Raw genomic sequence first — 23,429 nt, forward strand, 5'->3', positions numbered from 1 at the left:
TCTTGTATCTGGAATAACTTCTTTCTGCCTGGCTAACTTACTTATCCTCACCCTTCCAGACTCAGGATATCTTCCTTTTTTTTTGTTTTTGTTTTTGTTTTGGCTGCATTGGGTCCTTGTCGCTGCGCGTGGGCTTTCTCTAGTTGTGGCGAGCGGGGGCTACTCTTCATTGCAGTGCATGGGCTTCTCATGGCGGTGGCTTCTCTTGTTGTGGAGCACGGGCTCTAGGTGCACGGGCTTCAGTAGCTGTGGAACGCAGGCTCAGTAGTTGTGGCGCACAGGCTCTAGAGTGCAAGCTCAGCAGTTGTGGAGCACGGGCTTCGTTGCTCCGCGGCACGTGAGATCTTCCCAGACCAGGGATCAAACCCGTGTCCTCTGCATTGGCAGGCAGATTCTTAACCACTACGCCACCAGGGAAGTCCAGGATATCTTCCTTTAGGAAGCTCTTCCTGACCATATCACCTCAGTGCCCATCAACATTTTGCCTGAGGTAGGTGTCCCTCCTCTGTGCTCCCAATATATCCTGTAAATAACAGTATCAGAGAACTTACAATTTTGCACTGACATTATGTTTTCATGTTTGTCATTCAATCCTCAAGTGCAGGAACCTGTACCTAGTACAAACTGAGTGCTCAAATGTTTGTTGTAGTCTAGATTCCAGGTGGAACCAAATTAGACTAAAGTCTCAAATTCAGACTTTAGGCCTTGGTTTTTAAAAAACATGAACTGGAACTTACAGTACTGATATTGTTACTTAGCCTTTATAAAGTTTTCTGAGGACTAATGGTGTGAAATGACCATTAGGGAAATGACCCTACCTTATTTTAATGATTAAAAATAAAATCCCAAATTGGAGGTAAACAATATACTTGGATAGAAGCTTTTATCATCTATCCCTGACAGGACCCTGACAGACCGAAAAACAAAAGGCCTAGAGGATTGATGTGATGACCGTCCTTTTACTACTTATTGCTGCTAATTTTATACTGAGCTATAAGATAGCAGGTCTGTGAGTAACATTTAATTGACTCTGCTTCCTCACAAACTGACTCGATTTTGTCATGCTTGTGTAACTCATCACCCACTAGACCTAATGCTATGTGTTTTGGAACCTTTGATTTCCTGGTCACACACTTTATTCACTTTAAGGAGCTCTGTACCTTGTTGAGAGAGTATCATGATCCCTAGTTCCCCTTTTCCTTCAGAGAGTAACTCACTGCTCAGGATACAGCTTCTCCCTCAGGTCAGCTCCAGATTCAGGGTTTCCAGTTTATTTTCTATTAACACTATCAAGAATCACCTTAGCTCTTCCTTTGTGATAACTGGTCTTGAAAAAAATAGCCTTCCCTTTCCCGTGAGCAGGTCTTGAAAGTGTCCAATTCTTTGTAGAAATAGCATTTCACACCATGGCAAACTGTTTTAGAAACAAGACATACCAATACACCTAAGTCTTTATTTATTTGGCTCTAGGAAGAATTTGCATGAAAATGAGCCTATATGGCAAGTACAGAATGTACTGTAACAGCACCAGAGAGGTACATCCTCTCTGCTCTACAGAGCCTCAATGTTTAACATATACATGTGACGTTAGTAATAAAACCAGATAGTCCAGGAAGAAAGGAGCCCTTTAGGAAAAACTCAGTTTAGAGTGACTTTTCAAATTGACCATTCCTCTTCATATACTTAAATTCAAATAACAGATACATTCACAGGCCCAAATATTGGCATAGAATAAAATCATGTTCATTTATTTTTCTGCATCTTAGAATTTTAGAAAGCATAAAATTAAATACGTTGAATGTAATAAATTCATCCATACAAGTGCAAGTCTCCAGCTATAATGCATTTTATGGCAGATTTATCATTTAAAAAATGTACCAGTAAATCAAAAAAGAGGGAGTATGTCCATTTAACTTTTATTGAAGTGTATGTAGGAGGTCTTCAGAAATCAAATATGAGCATGAAGATATGGCCAAACATAAAATCTATCAAATTCAGTGAAAAGTTGCTGACTTTAAATAGTAGTTGTAAGAATGACCAATATATATTCTTTGTTAACAACCCTTCACTCTACAGTAAAAAAAAAAAAATTCAGTAAACATTCTTTCCTAAGGTAGTTTCCCTTATATAATCAGTGATTTATCCATTTCTTTGTATACACAAATTTGTTGAACATACCAATCAGTGGTTCTCACAAGTGAAAAATAAAAGCACAAAAAAGTTTACACTCTTGTACAGGTAAATAAAAGATCACCTTGAATTAAACTGGATCTCCTTAAGGGTGTAGTATAATTTCAGTTTCATTACCTATTACATAATTAGTTTCTTACATACAAATATTGACATATTTGGCTTGTGCTTCAAAGCCTCTGCGTCTGTGAAGTCCGTATCAATGCAGCTCACAATTTGAAGTCACTGGGGAGTTCTTTACTGCTGCTGGGTTTGACCTGATCATGCATGAGAGTCTCCTCAGCACCCGCTGTGGCACTGCACATCTCCGAGGCATCATCGGCATCAGGGTCCAAGTCTTCAGGACAGGGAAGTTTCAGCAGCTCTTCTCGGAGCTGCGCAGTGTGACGCTACGCAGGGGAAAATGAGTGATGTTAGTACTGTAAACCCTGGGATACTAGCACAACATCACTGGAGGGAAGAATTGAGTTCAAAACAAAACCCAAAGCATTAGGTCTACAAAAATTTAGTAAGACCTTCCTTAAGCTAGCTGCTCTAACAGGCAGTGAACAAAGTTGGCACAAATCTCTAACCTCAAAGTAACTGACGCTGCTGGTAAGCCCTGAGTACTGAGTAGCATGCCCACAGACCCTACCAATGCCCCAACACCAGTAACAAAAACAGCATTACTAATGACTCAGAGGACACCAGTCATTTGCCATATATAGTTTTAAATTAAAGAGAATAACATCTTAACTTGTAATACATGCTGCCTCTGACTAAAATTTTTGAGAGACAGTCCATAAATTAAAATAAAACCACTGCTATTTTAGTGAATAAAAACTAGGCCCTATGTAAAACGTTTGAAATCTTTCATACTCATCGCCTCATGTAATGCCTGGCTTACACCTTATAAATAATTTAATCATAAGGATTTTTTAAAACGTAAGCAAATGAAAAAGAAGATCTAGAGAGAGTACATAACTTTGTATTACCCCATACTGCCATTTAGGGAAGGATACAGAGATGTTAACAGAGAGTGGCTGGTTGTTTACAAACATTAAGTTTTAGTTTATAAATTTCTAGTGGGAGAGAAATGACCTCAAATCTCACACCAAGGGCTTTGAAAATTAGTTGTGTCAATAGCTGACTTTGAAAATTAACCAACATTTATAGAACAAGGAACTGTGCTCAACAGTAACAATGTAAAAGCAATGTGTAAAATAAGGAGGATACAGCTGGATAAAAAGAGCTGACTGTACTAGGCCATTTTATCTAAGGGACTTGAGCATCTGTGGATCTTGGTATTTGCAGGGGATCCTGCAACCAATCCCCTGTGGATATGGAGGACCAACTGTATGATCTCTGATTTTACAGAGCCTAAACTTTGGTTAGAAGTAGAAGACATATAAGCAAGGTAAGACAACTACACATTTGCAGCCATTTTTAAGGTTTCAAAGTATATTTACATACTGGTAACTCGAAATTTTTCTAGCCCCAATTTCTCTTCCACCATGGACAACAGAAGAAAACACTAACTAGGGAAGAAGAAGAAAAAAAAAGGACAATTATGAAGGCCCAGTTGAGGTGGGAATACTATGCCTTTATTGTGAAATTAAACTGAAGAGCTGCATACTTTTCTCAAATAGCACTCAGCAGCAAAAGTATACCTGAGATGATATAAATTTGGACTGATTCAGGATAGAGATTTCCAAATCAGGGCATTACAGAAACAAAGAATAAGAATTTGAGATAAAAACAAGACACTGACTGAAATAACAAAGCAAAAGAAGCTGGACTTAGCCACCGAGGTTTTGTGTAAGGGAAAGATATATCTAAACGACTGAGCTATGGGAACTGAGGAGAATAATGGGGAGGAGAATCCCCGTATGAAGGCAGCACCGATAGGACCTAGCACTGACCTGGTAGGTATACTAGATGAAGCGGGAGTTAAATAAAATTTGAAGATTTTTAGACAGAGAAAAGTTGTTTAAGATTAAGAATATACAGAAGGTTATAAAATTTGACTGAAGGAAAGATAAGTTCTCTCTTTTAGATCTTCAATGAAGAGTGATGACAGGGCATCCAAGTAAAAATGCCAGTAATATGACTTTGAGAAAGCTAAGAGCAGACAACAGTTTGCAAAGTCACTTTTAAAGAGAAAATGGCCAATGTCAGGGGTATAGATACAATGATAGAGAAAGAGAATAAAATAGTCCTAAGGGCCAAATAGTAAGGCTTCAGGTACACAATCATCCAGGAGAAGGGGAAAGAAAAAACAAGCTGAAAGAATTAAGAGTGTGAGAAGAGGAGCCACGATAGCCCACAGATGAAAAGTACAGAGAAAAAAAGAACATTAGACCAGTGTTAGGACTGTTTTTATCAAGTAGGCAACAGTGTTACAAGAGATTTTACTGAAACCATCTAATTTAAAAGTCAAGGCAAGTTTCCATGAAGTGAAATTTCAGCTGAAAACTGAATGGAAGTGAGCCAGTAGAGCAGGCAAAAGTAAGCATCTGTAAAGGCCTGGAGGGGAGAGAGATGCACGGAGGGGAGAGAGGTGCATAGAGAGCAGAGCCAGGGTCACTTTGAGAACTGGATAGCGGGTCACTTCCATAGAATGGAAATTCAACTGCAAAACGTTGATTGGTGAGAGGGTTATTTAAAAATGGAGGCAAAAGTGTTAACAGCTCTAGTTTTTGTAGTAAAAGGAGAGAATCATTTTTATAATAACAGGGGCAAAATAAAACTAGCTTAAGGGGATGCAAATGTTAAGGAGAAAAAAAATTTTGTTTTTAAAGGTTTTTATAATGGAAAATCTCAAACATATACAGAAGTAAGCAGAATATAAAATGAACTCCCATGAATCTATCACCGAGCTTCAACATTTATCAACTCAGAGCTAGTCTTCTTTCATCTATAATACCACCACTTTTCTCATTTTGTTTTGAAGCAAACCCCAGATATTGTATGGTTTTACATTCATAAATATTTCTGTATGTAACCTGAAAAATAGGGACATTAAAAAAATTCACCAATAAAAAAAACCTAATAAACCCTTATCATTATAATCTAATCATTTTAAGTGAAGATACTTTTAAAGTTAGAAGGAAAGGAGCCAGTAGAGACGACCATAATCAGTGGAGGATAAAAGGAACAGTGGTGAGTAAAGACAGGTATCTCCCAAGGCAGGGAAAAAAAGGTGGCCTTTGGAGGTATGATTCCCACATAAAAAAAAAAAAAAAAAAAAATCTCCAAAACCATAATGTACTACATTTCCATTCTGTGAACGCCCTAGTTGAAAACAACAGCTCACTGCCCCCAAAACAGGATTGTATCACAGATGCTTCCACACCAATCAGCTGCTAGAGGCTCTGCAGCTACCATCTCCCTCATTACTCCAAGTAATAAAATTCTGGAACGTAAGAGGCTCAGGGAAAAGCTAATGCAAACTGTCATGGAGAACATTTTGTTGCCATCATTGTCAAACAACTCTATGAAACTCTGTTGGCTCAGTCCCTATACTCATTTTTAATTTTAGGAACTGTCACTTCGTTGTCAAAAGGAATGTATCTTTTCTATAGACTTCTGGGTAACCTCTGAACTTAATAAATTTAATGTTTCTTTCTAGCAGTCATCACAGTTCTGTCAGTGAATATACAACTCTTCTTTTAAAGCCACCAACAAGGCTCCTGTTAGGGAGGGTTACTCACCTTGAGAGCTGCTGCATGGTGAGACATGGTCCTGCCTACCCGCTTATCACTGCTGTGCTGCTGGATGTCTGCAATCCACTCCTCACACTGGGCCATGATCTCAGCTCTTTTCAAGTAAAAATGTTTATGTATAACCTTAAGAATAAACCAAGCAAGAGAACAACATGTGATCGGGTCAGAATTTAAAAGACAAAGTATGTGGCATTACAAAAACATGAAATTTAAAAGACATGGCATTTTTTTTCTCTCCACAAAACTCAATGTGGTTAACACTCTACATTATTAACAGGGAAGCATCAGGATTATGACATCAGATGACTTGTGTTGAAATACCCAGTTCTATAAGCAGAAAATAATGCCCAATCCCACTCAGACATTTCAGTAGTTAATCCTATCCAGAGAACATAAGACATCTATAAAACAATAGAGTCAGAAGGCAAATGTAAATAAATGAATAACCAGGAGAAAAAGTATTGACAACAGAAAAACTGTCAATTTCTATCTTTCAAAGAGAACTCAAAGAACATTTAGATGAGTAAAGAGATTCTCAATCACAGGCATTCGCACAGATATCAGAACATAGCCCCAAATAGGCAATATTATTACTCTCTTAATTTTGTCTTCTGGTTAACTTATGAACAAGATTTTATTTTATGACGTTTAACTCCTTAAGATAAATGTGCTTTACATTTCAGATTTTTAAAATTCTTTCTTTGAAAAACCGAGTAAAATTTCTGTGTATGTAGTAAAAGTCTATTTTTGACAAATTTAAGCTAGAAAATAGATCATTTTGGAATTATTATTCTGTATTCTGGGTGAGCTACTTACTACGTTGCCCAATGAGCTTGTCTCCTCTAAAGAAAAGGCAATAATACCTACAAGGGAAAAATTAGGAAAAACTGGGAATGGACATAAAACACCACCAATAAGTTATTGAGTTTGATGCATACAGGGATACAAAAATGAGTACGAAACCACCTGATACGAAGAACCATGATGACCACAGAATAAGATGGGAGATGAGTGCACAAGAAAAAGATACGCTTTGAAAAATAAAAAACAACAATAAAAAACAAAAACAAATCCCATGAAATTAAAACAGTAGCAGGCCACAACTGATTGGGAAAATTAGAAAAGCATTCATGGACAAGGGGTACCCCTTTAATGTGAGCTAGGTTCTAAAAGATGAGAAAGAATTATTGTTTCAAATTATACATATTTCCTTTTTGTGAAAGTCATGTCCCCACTCTGAGTCCCCTGTGTTAGCAGTTTATTCTTCCAGAAAACAAAACAAAACTTTAAGCATGAACCAACAAATTACACTGACTGTGTATACTTACAAATTTCTTTCAATACATTTAAAAACTGACGTTTAACATATACAGAAAAGTGCCCAAATCATGTATATAACTGAACGCATTTTCCCACAGTGAACACAAGAAAACAACCTCTACTTAGATAAGAAACAGAACATTACCAAGCATGCCGGAAGATCCCCTTGTGCTACTTCTTACCATTAACCCTCATCCAAAAGTATACACTATACTAACTTCCTTAAGTATGAGTTTAACTCAGTTTTGAACTTTTTATACATAGAATCATATAGAAAGTACTCTTGTGCCTGGTTTCTTATGCTCTTTATTGTGTTTATAATATCTGTCCATCTTAATGTGTGAAGGAGTTCACTCATTTACACTGCTGTATTCCACTTTATGAAAATTCCAAAATTTCTCCATTCATTCTGCTGATCAGACTGTTTCCAATTTTTGGCAATGTTATGAACATTCTCTACACCCAATATGTACACAACTGCTATTGAGCATATACCAAGGAATGGAATTGCTAGTCATAAAGCATATATTAAGCTTATTACCTGAAAGTATTGATATGTTACAAAGTATTGATATATCAGAGCTCCAGTTGTTCCACAACCTAACATTTGGTATCAAAAGCCTTTGAACTCTTAGAGATGCTGAAGGATAGGTAGACAGGAGCCAGACAATGTAGAGTTTTGAAGGCTATGGTAAGGACTCTGTGTTTTCATCTTCTTTTAATGGGAAGTCAATGGAGTGAGATGATCTGATTATGCGTGGAGAACCATTGTAGAAGGACAAAGTGGAAGCAGCGAAATCAGAAAACTACTTCAACAATTCAAGCAATAGGTAATGGTAGCTTGATTTTTTTGTTTGTTTGGTTGTTAAAAAATATTTATTTATTTGTTTGGTTGCACCAGGTCTTTTTTTTTTTTTTAAATAAATTTATTTATTTATTTTTGGCTGCGTTGGGTCTTCGTTGCTGTGCACAGGCTTTCTCTAGTTGTGGGGAGCAGGGGCTCCTCTTTGTTGCGGTACATGGGCTTCTCATTGCGGTGGCTCCTCTTGTTGTGGAGCATGGGCTCTAGATGTGTGGGCTTCAGTAGTCGTGGCATGCGGGCTCAGTAGTTGTGGCTCGCGGGCTCTAGAGTGCAGGCTCAGTAGTTGTGGCACACAGGCTTAGCTGCTCCATGGCATGTGGGATCTTCCCGGACCAGGGATCGAACCCATGTCCCCTGTGTTGGCAGGCAGATTCTTAACCCATGTGCCACCAGGGAAGTCCCTGCACTGGGTCTTAGTTGCAGCAGGTGGGCTCCTTAGTTGTGGCTTGCTGACTCCTTAGTTGCAGCATGCATGTGGGATCTAGTTCCGTGACCAGGGATCAAACCTGGGCCCCCCGCATTGGCAGCGCAGAGTCTTAATCACTGCACCACCAGGGAAGTCCCAGTAATGGGAGCTTGAAATAGGCTGGCCAGGGTGAAGATTTAATTAATTAATTAATTAATTAACTATAGTATAGTTGATTTACAGTGTTGTGTCTGTTTCTGGATACAGCAAAGTAATTCAGTTATACATATACATACATATTCTTTTCCATTATGATTTATTACAGAACATTGAATATAGTTCCCTGTACTATATGGTAGAACCTTGTTGTTTATCTGTTTTATATACAGTAGTTTGTATTTGCTAATTCCAAACTTCTACTTTATCCCTCCCCCACCCCCTTTCCCCTTTGGTAACCATAAGTTTGTTTTCTGTGTCTGCAAGTCTGTTTTGTAAATAAGTTCATTTTAGATTTAAGTTCAATTAGATTCCACATATAAGTGATATCATATGGTATTTGTCTTTCTCTGTCTGACTTACTTCACTTAGTATGATAATCTCTAGGTCCATCCTTGTTGCTGCAAATGGCATTATTTCATTTTTTTTTATGGATCAGTAGTATTCCATTGCATATATACCACACCTTTATCCATTCATCTATCAATGGACATTCAGGTTGCTTCCATGTCTTGGCTATTGTAAATAGTGTGGCCGTGAACATCAGGGTGCATGTATCATTTTTTTTTAAATTAATTAATTATTTTTTGGCTGCGTTGGGTCTTCGTTGCTGTGTGCGGGGCTTTCTCTAGTTGTGGCGAGCGGGCACTACTCTTCGTTGCGGTACACGGGCTTCTCATTGTGGTGGCTTTTCTTGTTGCAGAGCATGGGCTCTAGGCTTGCAGGCTCTAGAGTACAGGCTCAGTAGTTGTGGCGCACGGGCTTCGTTGCTCCACGGCATGTGGGAACTTCCCGGACCAGGGCTTGAACCCATGTCCCCTGTATTGGCAGGCGGATTCTTAACCACTGTGCCACCAGGGAAGCCCTGCATATATCTTTTTGAATTAGAGTCTTCTCTGGATATATGCCCAGGAGTGGGACTGCTGGATCATATGGCAACTCTATTTTTAGTTTTTTAAGGAACCTCCACACTGTTTTCCATAGTGGGTGTACCAATTTACATTCCCACCAACAGTGTAGGAGGGTTCCCTTTTCTCCACACGCTCTCCAGCACTTGTTATTTGTAGATTTTTTAAAAATTTACTCTATTTATTTATTTATTTTTGGCTGTGTTGGGTCTTTGTTGCTGCGCACAGGCTTTCTCTAGTTGCGGCGAGTGGGGGCTACTCTTCGTTGCGGTGCGTGGACTTCTCATTGCACTGGCTTCTCTCATTGTGAAGCATGGGCTCTAGGCGTGCGGGCTTAAGTAGTTGCGGCACGTGGGCTCAGTAGTTGTGGCTCACAGGCTCTAGAGCACAGGCTCAGTAGTTGTGGCACACGAGCTTAGTTGCTCTGCGGCATGTGGGAACTTCCTGGACCAGGGATCGAACCCGTGTCCCCTGAATTGGCAGGCGGATTCTCAACCACTGCACCACCGGGGAAGCCCTGTAGATTTTTTGATGATGGCCACTCTGACCAGTGTGAGGTGGTACCTCACTGTAGTTTTTCTTTTTTTTAAATTAATTAATTAATTTATTTATTTTTGGATGCATTGGGTCTTTGTTGCTGCGTGCGGGCTTTCTCTAGTTGTGGTGAGCGGGGGCTACTCTTCATTGTGGTGCGCAGGCTTCTCATTGCGGTGGCTTCTCTTGTTGCAGAGCACAGGCTCTAGGTGCGCAGGCTTCAGTAGTCATGGCACGCGAGCTCAGTAGTTGCAGCACACGGACTCTAGAGCGCAGGCTCAGTAGTTGTGGCCCACGGGCTTAGTTGCTCCGCGGCATGTGAGATGTTCCCGGACCAGGGCTTGAACCCGTGTTCCCTGCATTGGCAGGCAGATTCTTAACCACTGCTCCACCAGGGAAGCCCCCCTCACTGTAGTTGTGATTTGCACGTCTCTAATAATTAGCAATGCTAAGCATCTTTTCATACGCTTATTGGCCATCTCTATGTCTTCTTTGGAGAAATGTCTCTTTAGGTCTTCTGCCCATTTTTTTGACTGGGTTGTTTTTTTGTTATTGAGCTGTATGAGCTGTTTGTATATGGAAATTAAGCCCTTTTTGGTCACAGCGAAAATATTTTTTCATCAAATTTTGATTATGCTTTGAATGGTAGAGCGAAATTTGTCAACAGATTGAATGTGGTATGTGAGTAAAAGAATGAAGCCACACGTTGTTAGGGTTTTGGGTTTAGACCATGGTGCTTTTACTGAGAGAAGAAAGGAAGGAAGAATCAAGAGTGCAGTGTTGCAGTGTTAAGTTTGAGGTGGTTATTATACATTCTAGTAGACTTGTCAAGTAGTTTACATATCTGGATACGTTATTTGAGTCTTAAAGGCACTAAGAAATTAATTTATGATACAAACAGGAGGAATACAAGTTTATCAAGGGCAGGAACTGACTTTCGCTCTTCCTTGAGTTCAGAGTACCTTAGTGCAGTACCTAGTAACAGCTGATATTCCACACGGCTGCCAAATGAATTACTTAATGTAAGTAGCCCAAACTTGAAAAGGGACAGAACATTATGCTTAAGAGTACAAAGAAATGCATGTTTGTATTTCCTGTAATATTAGGAAAAGTAATTACCCACAGCCTTGAATACAAGCCTTTGCAAAAGTAAAATACCCAACTATGTCATTCAAAGTGCAAAGTCATTTAGTAATAACAAAAGGAAGAAATGTTTTTACATTCCTTCAGAGTATATTCATCGATACTACTTAATGAGGAGAGTTTCGCGTATAATGCTACATATAGTTCACACATAATATTTGCTTAACTGTATTAAAGATCAATTTTCTATCAGGTAAATACGCCAATTCTTCCTCTAAAGTGTTGTGTTTCTAGCACAACCTAAGAAACTGATGATCAAGGGAAACAATTTAGGAAAAAAAAATGTTTCATGACAGAGTTAAAGTAAGATGTGATGAAGTAATCTGATGTGACAAGTAAAAAATACAACCATATTTTAGGCAGACTAAGGAGAGATAACTAAGTACAGGAAAAGAGCCACACTTCAGGATGTGGTAAAAATGAAAGCACGTGACAGTATCAAGACTGGTTTCAGAAACTAAGTTCAACTTTTCCTAAAGAAAAGAAAATGTCTTTTTCTTCAATTTCACACACAGATATTAGTATAAGGGCAAAGTTTCTATTTGCAAGACAATTAGAAAGTATCTTAATCTCTAATAAAAAAGAATATTTTTATGAAGAATATTTTTGTAACATATTCTAGCATATACTAACATAATAACTAGCACAGTATGCTAGTAGAACAGTAGCCATGAAAAATAAAGAATTAATAAAACTGTCCAAAAATATAGTCAGATGCCTTTTAGGAAGTAAATGGTTTAAAAAATTCACCTGTACTATATTATTACTGATTTTTCATGACTAAAAACAAGAGTAAACTTTAGTATACCACAGATATAAAGGGAAGTATAACACCTAAACTATATTCTATTATGTCTTTAATAAAGTATTTCATTAATTTTATTAAACATACCTCTTTAAAACATGGTGAAGGGTTTCTGATTTGTTCTAGCATTGCCCACTTAACCGTTGCTTGTCGAATGTTGCCATCATATTCTCGAGAACTCTGTGTGCCACTGGGAGTGCCTCTAGACCGCTCATATCCTGGTTCATTAAAATAAGGCTCAGCTACTAATATAAGGGACTGAACAGACACCAACACCTGAGGACCAAAGAAATAAAGAATAGTTATGATAGGACATTTTTACTACCAGTAAACTAATACCTTGCTTTATCAACTAGGAGTGCCTTTTAATATGTGCTTCCACATAACTTTAACACCATAAAACTGATGTTAATAATTGACACTGAAATACTTTACTATTAGAGCAAAATTAAAATAGGTACAGTAGAATCTTATATAATATTTATATATATGTTTTATATTCTTGAATCCTTGAAAAAGAAAAATAGGTATGAAGATCCTATTTCCTGAAACTACTAAAAAAAAACTTGCTTATAAACATCCCATACCAATTTAGACATCATTTTGCTCGAACTGTCCTTACTCTTAAAGGGCATAAAGCTAACAATGTACTCCTAACAATACTCACTTGTAAGGAAAACTACACATGACGCAGTCTTTACTTTCATTCCAAGGAAAATTTACTTTCACGGTATCACAAAAATATTACCAGAAGCTTTCAATGGCAAGATGACATGGCTCTAAGACCAGCTCTGACCCCCTACTTACATACCAGAAGGTTTGTTTCTCTAGATATAACCAATATTGAGAGTTCACTCTTAGTTAGTATAGTACTGTTTGCTAATATACTTACATAACTGGCTAATACTACATCTTTGGAGGCAGGAAAATATTAGCTATAATTTTCCCACTTCATAAATGAAAAACAATTAGCAGCAGTTGCATTTTCTTTAGGGAAGATGATTAAACAACATCAAGGATATGCACCTTAGAAGTCAAGGAATATATTTTCTTAAAAAATTTAAAAAATGGATAACTTGAACCTGAAATATATGACCTATGAATACACAAAGTTAAATATGACCTGAAGTAACCATGTTACTGAGGCCAAGGTCAACTACGGAAAAAAAAATTAACCTGTATAATTCTGAGGCAAAGATCTCATAATTTTTAAACTTACTGAAACTAAATATATCACTAAAGGAAAGTGATTTCCCTTGGCTATATACTTTCCCCCAACTCAAATCTGACACTTCTGAAATAATCTTCCAGGGCATATTTATTAGTTCCTTTCCTTTTCCCTTTTAAATAATCTTCCTCTTATATGAGTAGGGTATATTCCCATTATCTACAAAGGCGGAGAAAGAAATTTTGTAACATAGGATTCAGTTACTTACTTAACCTCAACTCCTTTGAGACAAAATATAGTTTTATAAATCTCAAGCAGCTGGAGATTCAAACAATTTACAAACTACTTCAGATTCATAACACATCTGGTTTTTTAAAAGAGCTAAACTATATACAGGAAATGAAAAATAGATGCTTTGTATACAGAACAAAGAAAACTATATTTGAGAAATAAATTTGAGTTTAATATTGTCTGCTAAAAAAATTGAACTATAACATCTGCATTTGATAACAAATAAATTAGCAGAGATCGATATTTCTTGGAATTAAATTCAAAGAATAATTTATAACACATGCTCTTTTCTCACTGGGTGACATTATTATTTACTTTTTACGAGCATCTTCTATTTACTTTTTAAACATGTACCTTATAGGAAATATATAAGTGCCACTTTATTTTTCTTTGGTGAACTCAGCTATTTAGGAGTCAAAATATTCATTTTATGGAATTTCTGGAGCCTTGAATTATCTGACCTACTTACTCATTTTATTTCACAGCACACTTTATTGTAGCCCATAAAACACTCTCATGAAAAACCAGTAAATAAATCCTTGGGAAGAGGATTTCTCTCTTTTAAAAGGATTTGATTTTCAACATTCTAAATTAATAGGATTTATCTAACTCTGAGAAACACTATATTTTGAAGTCAGAGAGACCAAGGTAGGCAGAATAACTTTATCCCCTCAGAATCCATTTTTTGGTCATCTGTAAATAGAGATAATACCTACTTACATTATAGGATGACTGTAAGAATTAAATAAGGGGTTGAGAGGTGTAAAACAATAGGGCTCATACGTGTAATTAATACACAATAGCTATTCTTTCGTGGAGTGAAAATGACAGCATACATCCAGAAGATAGCAAAATGCAAAACAAAATCACCTCTACTCTAAAACCAATAAATTTTAACTTATGCAATAGGGATATGCAAAAAAGCAGTCAGCATGAGTTCCATTTTGATCAACAAAACTTAATTAAAAGAGCTCCCTGGATCAAACCAAAAAACAAACCAAAAAAACCCAATATTTATCATAGCCACATCTGGCTAAAGTGTTTTCTTAGAATGAGTTGAAAATGAGTCGGTAATTAACAGAAAAATATCTATTACGTACCATAATATGCTATATATAAGTTATACTTAATAATAAACAGAATATATTTGCACTCCAAAGTGGAAGTTCACCGATTCTTAGTCAGTTCTTTGACATTTTCATAAAGTCAAGAGTCAAAAAAGCTTTTATTCATAGGCTGAATTTACAGTCCCTCTCCTCTTTAGCTTTATGTTAGCACCCACAAAACTGCAAGATGTTCTCATTATATTTTATTCAGAGGCTGACTAGATCAAGAACCATATATAACAGCTTCCTTTCACTGTCTGTGTCAAACAAAAATTTTAACCCTACCAGGCCATAACCAGTCAGCAATCTTGCCTCCTATGAATGCTTTTATTTTCAAATTATAACTTGTCAGAAGATTTAACTCTTTGACCTGGTCTGGTATGTTAAAAATTTTCATTATAGGTATTTCAAACACAGGAAAGTACAGAGTATACAATCCAAAATATTAATTTGCAACAAGAAACTATGTTATACAAACTAATAACTTGTTTAGGGTAATGGAAAGAAACCAGTCTTAGTTAAAAATGCTTTTAGCCTTTCAAAATAGTAAGCATCCTCCTCTACGGAAAATTATGCTGCTATTGAGTAGAACTATAATCAGTGGCTGATTTCCAGAACTTTCTATCTTAAGAAAAATGGTAGTATTTATATATTATTATATTATAAATATATTTATAAATGGTTGATTATGTGACATTAAATATGTTTAACTCCTCTTGCACATGACATCTTTATTAACATCCAACTGGAACAAACTATTCATAACGCATTAATATGTATTTTAGGTAGATTACAGCAACATTAAAAACCAGTCACATATGGGAATTCCCTTTTGGCACAGTGATTAAGAATCCGTCTGCCAACGCAGGGGACACGGGTGAGCGCCCTGGTTTGGGAAGATCCCACATGCCACGGAGCAACTAAGCCCGTGCACCACAACTACTGAGCCTGCACTCTAGAGCCCACGAGCCACAACTACTGAGCCTGTGTGCCACAACTACTGAAGCCCGTGCACCTAGAGCCTGTGTTCCGCAACAAGAGAAGCCACCACAATGAGAAGCCTGTGCACTGCAACAAAGAGTAGCTCCCGCTCGCCACAACTAGTGAAAGCCTGTGCACAGCAACAAAGACCCCACGCAGTCAAGAATAAATAAAATTTAAAAAGTAAAGAAATTAAGTAATTTTTCCTAAGGCTCTGTAGTCTGCCTCTGAAGAACGAATCTAATAGACAACAAAGGGCAATGTGTTCCTGACTAGATGCATTTGTTTCTAGTATGATGTTTATAAAGCAGTATAACACACAAAAAACTACAGGCCAATATTTCTTAGAAATATGGATACAAAAATCCTTAAGAAAAATACTAGCAAACTGGGACTTCCCTGGTGGTCCAGTGATTAGGACTCGGCGCTTTCACTGCCTGGGCCAGGGTTCAATCCCTGGTTGGGGAACTAAGATCCTGCAAGCTGCTCAGCATGGCCTATATATATATATATATATACACACACACACACACACACACATATATATATACACACACTAGCAAACAATCCAGTTACATACAAAAAGAATTACACACCATGACCAACTGAGCTTTATCCCAGGAAAGCAAAGTTGGTTTATATCAAAAAATTAATATATCATAATAATAGAATAAAAAATAAGAATAATACAATCATTTCAATAGATGCAGAAAAAGCATTTGACAAAATCCAACATCTGTTCATGTTAAAAATACTCAAGAAACTAGTAGAAGGGAATGTCCTCAACATGATGAAGGGAATTTATGAAAAATCCACAGCTATTATCACACTCAATGGGGGAAGACTGAAAGTTTTCCCCTAAGATCTGGACAAAACAAGGCGATTCACTCTTGCCACAGAAAAGATACAGCCTCTCTTGTTCTTGCTCAAGTCAATTTTGTCACAGATCTGGAAATCTATATTCAGTAAACTATCTAAAATGTAGAGAAAATCATATAATAATGGTATTATTTGTAAAACTAAAATAATAAAAGTGAAATATTTAGTCAACAGTGGTGAAATAGTTCAATTATACTATATGAACTCAAAAGATTATTACATAGCATTTACAAATTATAAAATTGTAAACGGGGAAGATGGATATGCTCTACTGTTAGGTGAACAAAGCAATATACAAATAATTATCTACTATGTTAATTATGACTATGTAAACTATGTATATGACAAAAAACCCTAAAGGGAAAATACAGAAAAGATCATACTTTATGTGTAGTAAGGTTTCAAAGTTGTAAAATTTAAACACTTCAGAATAAGTTTCTTTATTTCACAGGATTTTTGGTATATATTAGACATACAGATAATATAAAAGTTAAAAGCAGATCCAATTTTAAACTAAAAAACTTTGAAAACTGTAAATTTATTTTTAAAACTACATAAATCCAACAAAAATTTCAAAAATTGATTCTACTTCTCAGGTAAGTCTAATTTACTTCATGAAAAACAGGATATCTCTGAGTTTCCTTTCAGAGTAAAACTGATCATAAAAATAGTTTCTGTTGACAAGAGTAACATACATGTAGACAAATATTTTAAGGTTTTTGAACTAGAATTGACAATCATTTCTGTTTTAGTTTTTTAAAATTGAAGTATAGTTGATTTACAATGTTGTGTTAGTTTCTGGTGTACAGCAAAGCGAATACATATATTCTTTTCATATTCTTTTCCATTATAGGTTATTACAAGATACTGAATATAGACTCCTGTGCTATACAGTAGGACCTTGTTTATCTATTTTATATATAGTAGCCTATAGCTGCTAATCCCAAACTCCTAATTTATCCCTCCCCCCCCACCATAATCATTTCTCAAATGAAGAAGTATTATAGTTACTTGGTGGAACAAAGTAACTAAGGAACTTCCTTAGTTACTTTGCGTGAATCATATAATCTCTGTTCTTCTTGAGTCTCCATATTAGCACAAAGGAAAAACTTATATTACAGTACTATTTAATTCACGGGGCTGCTTCAAGGTCTTTTCAGAGAACCTAAAAAAGTCACATCCTAAAGAATGATTTTTCATATCTCTTTTACCTAATTCAATATAAGAATGTAGGAAAAGAATCCTTTCAAGGTGGGTCAACTTTAACAGGCTTACCTGGGCATAATTTATGGTGGTCTTTCTTAAAATAAACACTAAACTGCAAATGTGAGTTTAAACTATCATGCACCAACAGTGGTTTATTTGTTTCCTCAATGATCAAGCAACAAAGTTAATTACTATTATTAATATGTCTGTCTCTTTGCTGGAATTCTGAACTATTAAGATAAAACATCAGCAAAGAAAATTTGATGGGATACTATATGACATTTTATTTTATGTACTCAAATGGCTTGTGAAAATTAACTTAAAAAATTCAAGACTATGAAACATGTGTGCTAAGTGCTCTGCCAAATAAGAATGGCAAATCCCAAGTTTTATGGATTCCAGGACAGTACTTCTAAACCTCAGATGAGACCCATTATTTTTTTATTTTTATTTTAAAATTTATTTATTTTTGGCTGTGTTGCATCTTTGTTGTTGCATGCGGGCTTTCTCTAGTTGCAGCAAGTTGGGGGCTATTCTTCATTGCGGTGGGAGGGCTTCTCATTGTGGTGGCTTCTCTTGTTGCAGAACACGGGCTCTAGGAGCGTGGGCTCAGTAGTTGTGGCCCACGGGCTCTAGAGCACAGGCTCAGTAGTTGTGGCGTACAGGCTTAGTTGCTCCGCAGCACGCGGTATCTTCCCGGACCAGGGGTCGAACAGGTGTCACCTGCACTGGCAGGTGGATTCTTAACCACTGTGCCACCAGGGAAGCACCGAGTCCCATTATTAACTAGATTACAGAAGAACCATATCATGTGTGGAGAGATATGTAACACTAGTAGTTATTAAATTCTACTCACCTGAGTTTGAGCCTTATTGTGACTGGGAGATGGAAGAGGCTAATCTGTATTGCCTGATCTTGTTGCACCAGAGTGTACTTTAAGGCAAGTTAGGGATTTTTTAAAAGGGAATTTTGACAAAAAGAAAATTCTAATGTCCTAACTTAAGATTCTAAACTCAAAATGAGCTATAACTCCATTGTACTAACTGCTCACCTATAAGCTGTTTAGTAGGTACTTCCTATCAATCTAGCTTTTTATTTTTTATGGTTTACTATGTTTATTCTTGGTCGCTAAAAAAAAATGTTCTTAAACCAAGATGGTTCCTTATTTTCTAAGTGAAATTGTAAGAGAAATTTGTTTACTTGCAAAAAGCTTGAGGTCTGAGGATTCCACTTCTCTTCTGGTCTTCCATGCCATGTATTTAAGATGCTTAAACAAACCTGAGGAAGAAGGGGGAAAAGTATAAACAGAATTGAAAGGAGTGCTTTTTAAAAGTAATCTGCTGGAACTAGAAATAAAATTGAAATGTTATTATGTCAAAGTATCTCAGTTTTATGTACCCCCAGAAAACCCTAAGGGTTGGTCTGTTAAAACAAATTGGTATCTTCAAATGTGATCCAGATCTGTGTGGCATTACAATTTCTTCATAATGAAAAGTGAGTTAGCAGCTATTACACATTAATACAAATAACATATTTTTTAATGAAAAATAACTCTTTTCCAAACAACAACAAAACATTTTTTGGTGAGGAAAAGTGGTATTGTTTTACATTTAAGAAAATCTCTTTCAAAATTCTGTAAATTTTGAAAATGGGTTATAGCTTAATAGAAGAGATCTTTTTTTTTTTTTTTTTTTTTTGTGGTACGCAGGCCTCTCACTGTTGTGGCCTCTCGCGTTGCGGAGCACAGGCTCCGGACGCGCAGGCTCAGCGGCCATGGCTCACGGGCCCAGCCGCTCCGCGGCATGTGGGATCTTCCCAGACCGGGGCACGAACCTGTGTCCCCTGCATCGGCAGGCGGACTCTCAACCACTGCGCCACCAGGGAAGCCCAATAGAAGAGATCTTGATTCCATACCTGCCTCTACATTCGATTTGTTGTTATATATTGCTTTGGTTGAAATGTATGAATAAAATCTGGCCTCACGCAAACATGAAGTGGGAAAGGGGAGGACCCTGCAGATTCCCTGAAGGGTCCTGAGGATCCCCAGAGTTCCTCAGAACAAACTTGAAGACGCATTAGTTATTTGTTCACTCAAAGAGCCAAGAATGAACTCAAAGCATCTGCCAAACACAGGTCAACAGTCACTCCAGGAAAAAGAGAACCAGGGACATGTTATCTGTACTTGTAAACTAATAATTTCATGTAATGGGCAACAGATTTGGAAAATAAGTGGTCCTTAAAAAAGCAGAGAAGTCCATCTCCTTGCTATTCTCTGTGAAAACAATAATGCAAAATACATCAATTTGTTTAGTAGATAAATTCATTAATAATTTTAAAAGACTTGTATCTGAACAGTTTTGTGAATTATTGTTTGAAGCACTATCATACATACCATCCCACCTGGTTTTTAGAGCATCCCTGTGACTACCAATGGCAGGGATCTTCTCCCTAACTACAGATCTAGATCCCAAGGTTAAATGTTAGTCCCAATGTATAATAGAACAGACTATACAATTCAGGGTACTGGAATCTCAAACTCTAAACCTCTTCCCTATACCAGTAAGTCTTAAGGAAGTAATTTCTATTTTTTTAAAAATTAATTAATTTATTTATTTTTGGCTGCACTGGGTCTTCGTTGTTGCACGTGGGCTTTCTCTAGTTGCAGCGAGTGGGGGAGGGGCTACTCTTCGTTGTGGTGCGCAGGCTTCTCACTGCGGTGGCTTCTCTTGTTGCAGAGCACGGGCTCTAGAAGTTGTGGCATGTGGGCTCAGTAGTTGTGGCTTGTGGGATCTAGAGCACAGGCTCAGTAGTTGTGGTGCACAGGCTTAGTTGCTCTGCGGCATGTGGGATCTTCCCAGACCAGGGCTTGAACCCAGGTCCCCTGCATTGGCAGGCGGATTCTTAACCACTATGCCACCAGGGAAGTCCAAGGAAGTAATTTCTTAAATAATTCTTAATATCTACACTTAAACTCTATTCAAGTTCCAGACTCTCTCTTGAATAAAGTCAACATTGCTACTTTGTCTAATTTGCTCAGTTATAAAAGACCTGTTCTTTGCTTTCCCCAACAAACTAAGGTTTACCTCTGGTTAAGTATCCTACAATAAACCCAGAAAATGAATTCCAATTTTGTGATTTGAGCTTATGGTGAAGACAAAATGATAACTTCTAAGCACAGATTGGAGGCAGGCTGCACTTTTTAAAAATAGGAAGACAAAACCAAGGGAAAACTTGGGCCATCTTTAATAAACCAGATCAACTTCAAGCATCTATTATTCTCACATCATCAAAGAGTCTGCTTATGAAATCGAGAAATTTCTTCTGACCTTCTAGTAATTTTTAAACATTAAATATTCTCAGCATGGAATTTACTATTGAAATTTCATCAAACTGTCCAAAATTACTTTGAAAGGTGATGATTATTCTTTTAAATCTAATTTTTAATGGTTTATTGCCATATGAAATGATTTTTATTATACCTCTTTGTTAACTATTTTTGTGGAGACAGGAATGCATCTTCCTACTTACAAGAAAATATAAAACATTTTAACACAAATTAAACTTTAAAAATAATGGTACACAATGGTACCAATGAAAACACGGATAGTATCTTCAGGTAATTGTGAAAAGATAACTGGAATTGAAGATATAGAAAGTAAACAGGGGCTTCCCTGGTGGCGCAGTGGTTGAGAGTCCGCCTGCCGATGCAGGGGACGCGGGTTCGTGCCCCGGTCCGGGAAGATCCCACAAGCCACGGAGCGGCTGGGCCCTTGAGCCATGGCTGCTGAGCCTGCGCGTCCGGAGCCTGTGCTCCGCAACGGGAGAGGCCACACAGTGAGAGGCCGCGTACCGCAAAAAAAAAAAAAAAAAAAACACACAAAGTAAAAAGAAAGTAAAGAAAGGTGAATGGCAAAGACAGGCATCTGGCTCTATTATCTTCTGAGTGGAGACAGCTCTCAGCTGGCCAAGGAATGTGTTGAATAAGTTAGTCCCTCACAATAACCCCTTAAGACTATAAGTGCTTTGTAACACTGTTGTGTTTCTGCCATTTTTGGTTCCTTCTCTCTCATTCCTCAGGCTAATCTTTGCATACAGGGAAAAGAAGCACAAAGAAACTCATGTACTTTTGAAAAGATGATAACTAAAACAAAATTTCTGTTCAAATTACAAAGAAACTTTGGGTTACAATACTTTGGCATTAGAAACAAAAGACTGCAATTACATTACCTTGCCATCATTATAAAGGTTTGGATTGAATCGCACACTATGACCACCAGTAGTCTCTAGATTCACAAGAGGAGGTGAACTGGGATAATCTTGAGGAAAATAGACATCAAACTCAAAGCAGCCATTTGCATAAGGAGTGTCTGCTGGACCAGTTATCAGAACCTAGTATGCACATACAAACACAAAAGCCTGTGTTACTATTCCTAAATGCTACTATTTAGAAAAACAATTCAACATGAAATAAGAACAATCTTCTTACATCCTATATACATCTCTACCAAAATGTGTTAAAAATGAAGTTAAAAGTTAAAAACATACACAGGACTAGGAAACAGTTTTAAATTACAATTAAAGTGATTTGGTTTTGGTGAAAATGGGCTTTTAATAGAGAGGTGCCCAATTGGCAGCAGGAAAGCTTACCTTAACAGCAAATACCTTTTAAAATATTAAATTATTTTTTTCTAAGAGCTTTCCTTCATGATCTCTACATTACTGTCAACAATTTGAGATTCTAGGTATATTCATTATCATATCTCAAAGGTATGAGAGTAACTTTCTGCTTCAAATCTTCAAGTTAATATTTTAAGAAATAGCTTACTTTTTAAAAAATTAACATTTAAAAAATAAATTTATTTTATTTATTTATTTTTGGCTGCGTTGGGTCTTCATTGCTGTGCACGGGCGCTCTCTAGTTGAGGCGAGCAGGGGCTACTCTTCGTTGCGGTGGCTTCTCTTGATGCAGACAGAGCATGGCTCTAGGCATGCGGGCTTTAGTAGTTGTGGCACATAGGCTCAGTAGTTGTGGCTCGCAGGCTCTAGAGCACAGGCTCAGTAGTTGTGGCACACAGGCTTAGATGCTCCACGGCATGTGGGATCTTCCCGGACCAGGGCTCGAACCTGTGTCCCCTGCATTGGCCGGTGGATTCTTAACCACTGTGCCACCAAGGAAGTCCAAGACTTCCTTAATAATAAAATATTAAATATTTAATAGCTTACTTTTAAATATTTTCTTCTGGGATAATGAGACAAGTAGGTAAGAGGAATAAATGTTTTCACCTAACAACTTATGATAAAAAGGTTCTGAGACAACAGTAGGTGTGATGTTTCCCTTAGGGTTACTGGTAGTCCAAAAAATAGCAGAGAACCCAACAGTGAGTGTCAGAATTATTTAATGAATTATGTTTGAGTCAATCAACAGATATTTAGTGTACAAGACATAAGCAGCAAAGCCTCGGGTCCTGAAAAGCTGTGCGTGGAGGCAAGTGGTACTAGAGTCCCATTCTGTGACAAGTCTGATTTACATTTTGGGGCTCCAAGTTGGGATCCTTTATGTGAGGTACAGCATAATGCTTAACAGTCACAAGTTTGAACTTGTGTGGTCTATGTAGCAATAAAATACTTCCCTAGACAATCATACAATAATCAACTCTACTGTTTGTAACAAGGAAAAGTGTGGTCAATAGGCAAAGTCTATGAGATTTCT

General features: G+C 37.2%; 1 protein-coding gene across 1 annotated transcript in view; it reads right to left on the reverse strand.

Annotated features, from left to right (window-relative positions):
* Positions 1-1,902: 1,902 nt before the first annotated feature.
* BIRC6 (baculoviral IAP repeat containing 6) overlaps positions 1,903-23,429 on the reverse strand; it is a 236,889-nt gene continuing 215,362 nt past the window's right edge. Inside the window, 5 exon segments of the mRNA XM_070046835.1 lie at positions 1,903-2,579; positions 5,883-6,017; positions 12,176-12,364; positions 18,920-18,997; positions 21,947-22,108. Coding sequence (XP_069902936.1) covers positions 2,400-2,579; positions 5,883-6,017; positions 12,176-12,364; positions 18,920-18,997; positions 21,947-22,108 — 744 coding nt within the window. The 3' untranslated portion in view covers positions 1,903-2,399.

The sequence above is a fragment of the Globicephala melas genome, chromosome 12 (assembly GCF_963455315.2).
Source record: "Globicephala melas chromosome 12, mGloMel1.2, whole genome shotgun sequence".
In the NCBI taxonomy this organism is placed as follows: domain Eukaryota; kingdom Metazoa; phylum Chordata; class Mammalia; order Artiodactyla; family Delphinidae; genus Globicephala; species Globicephala melas.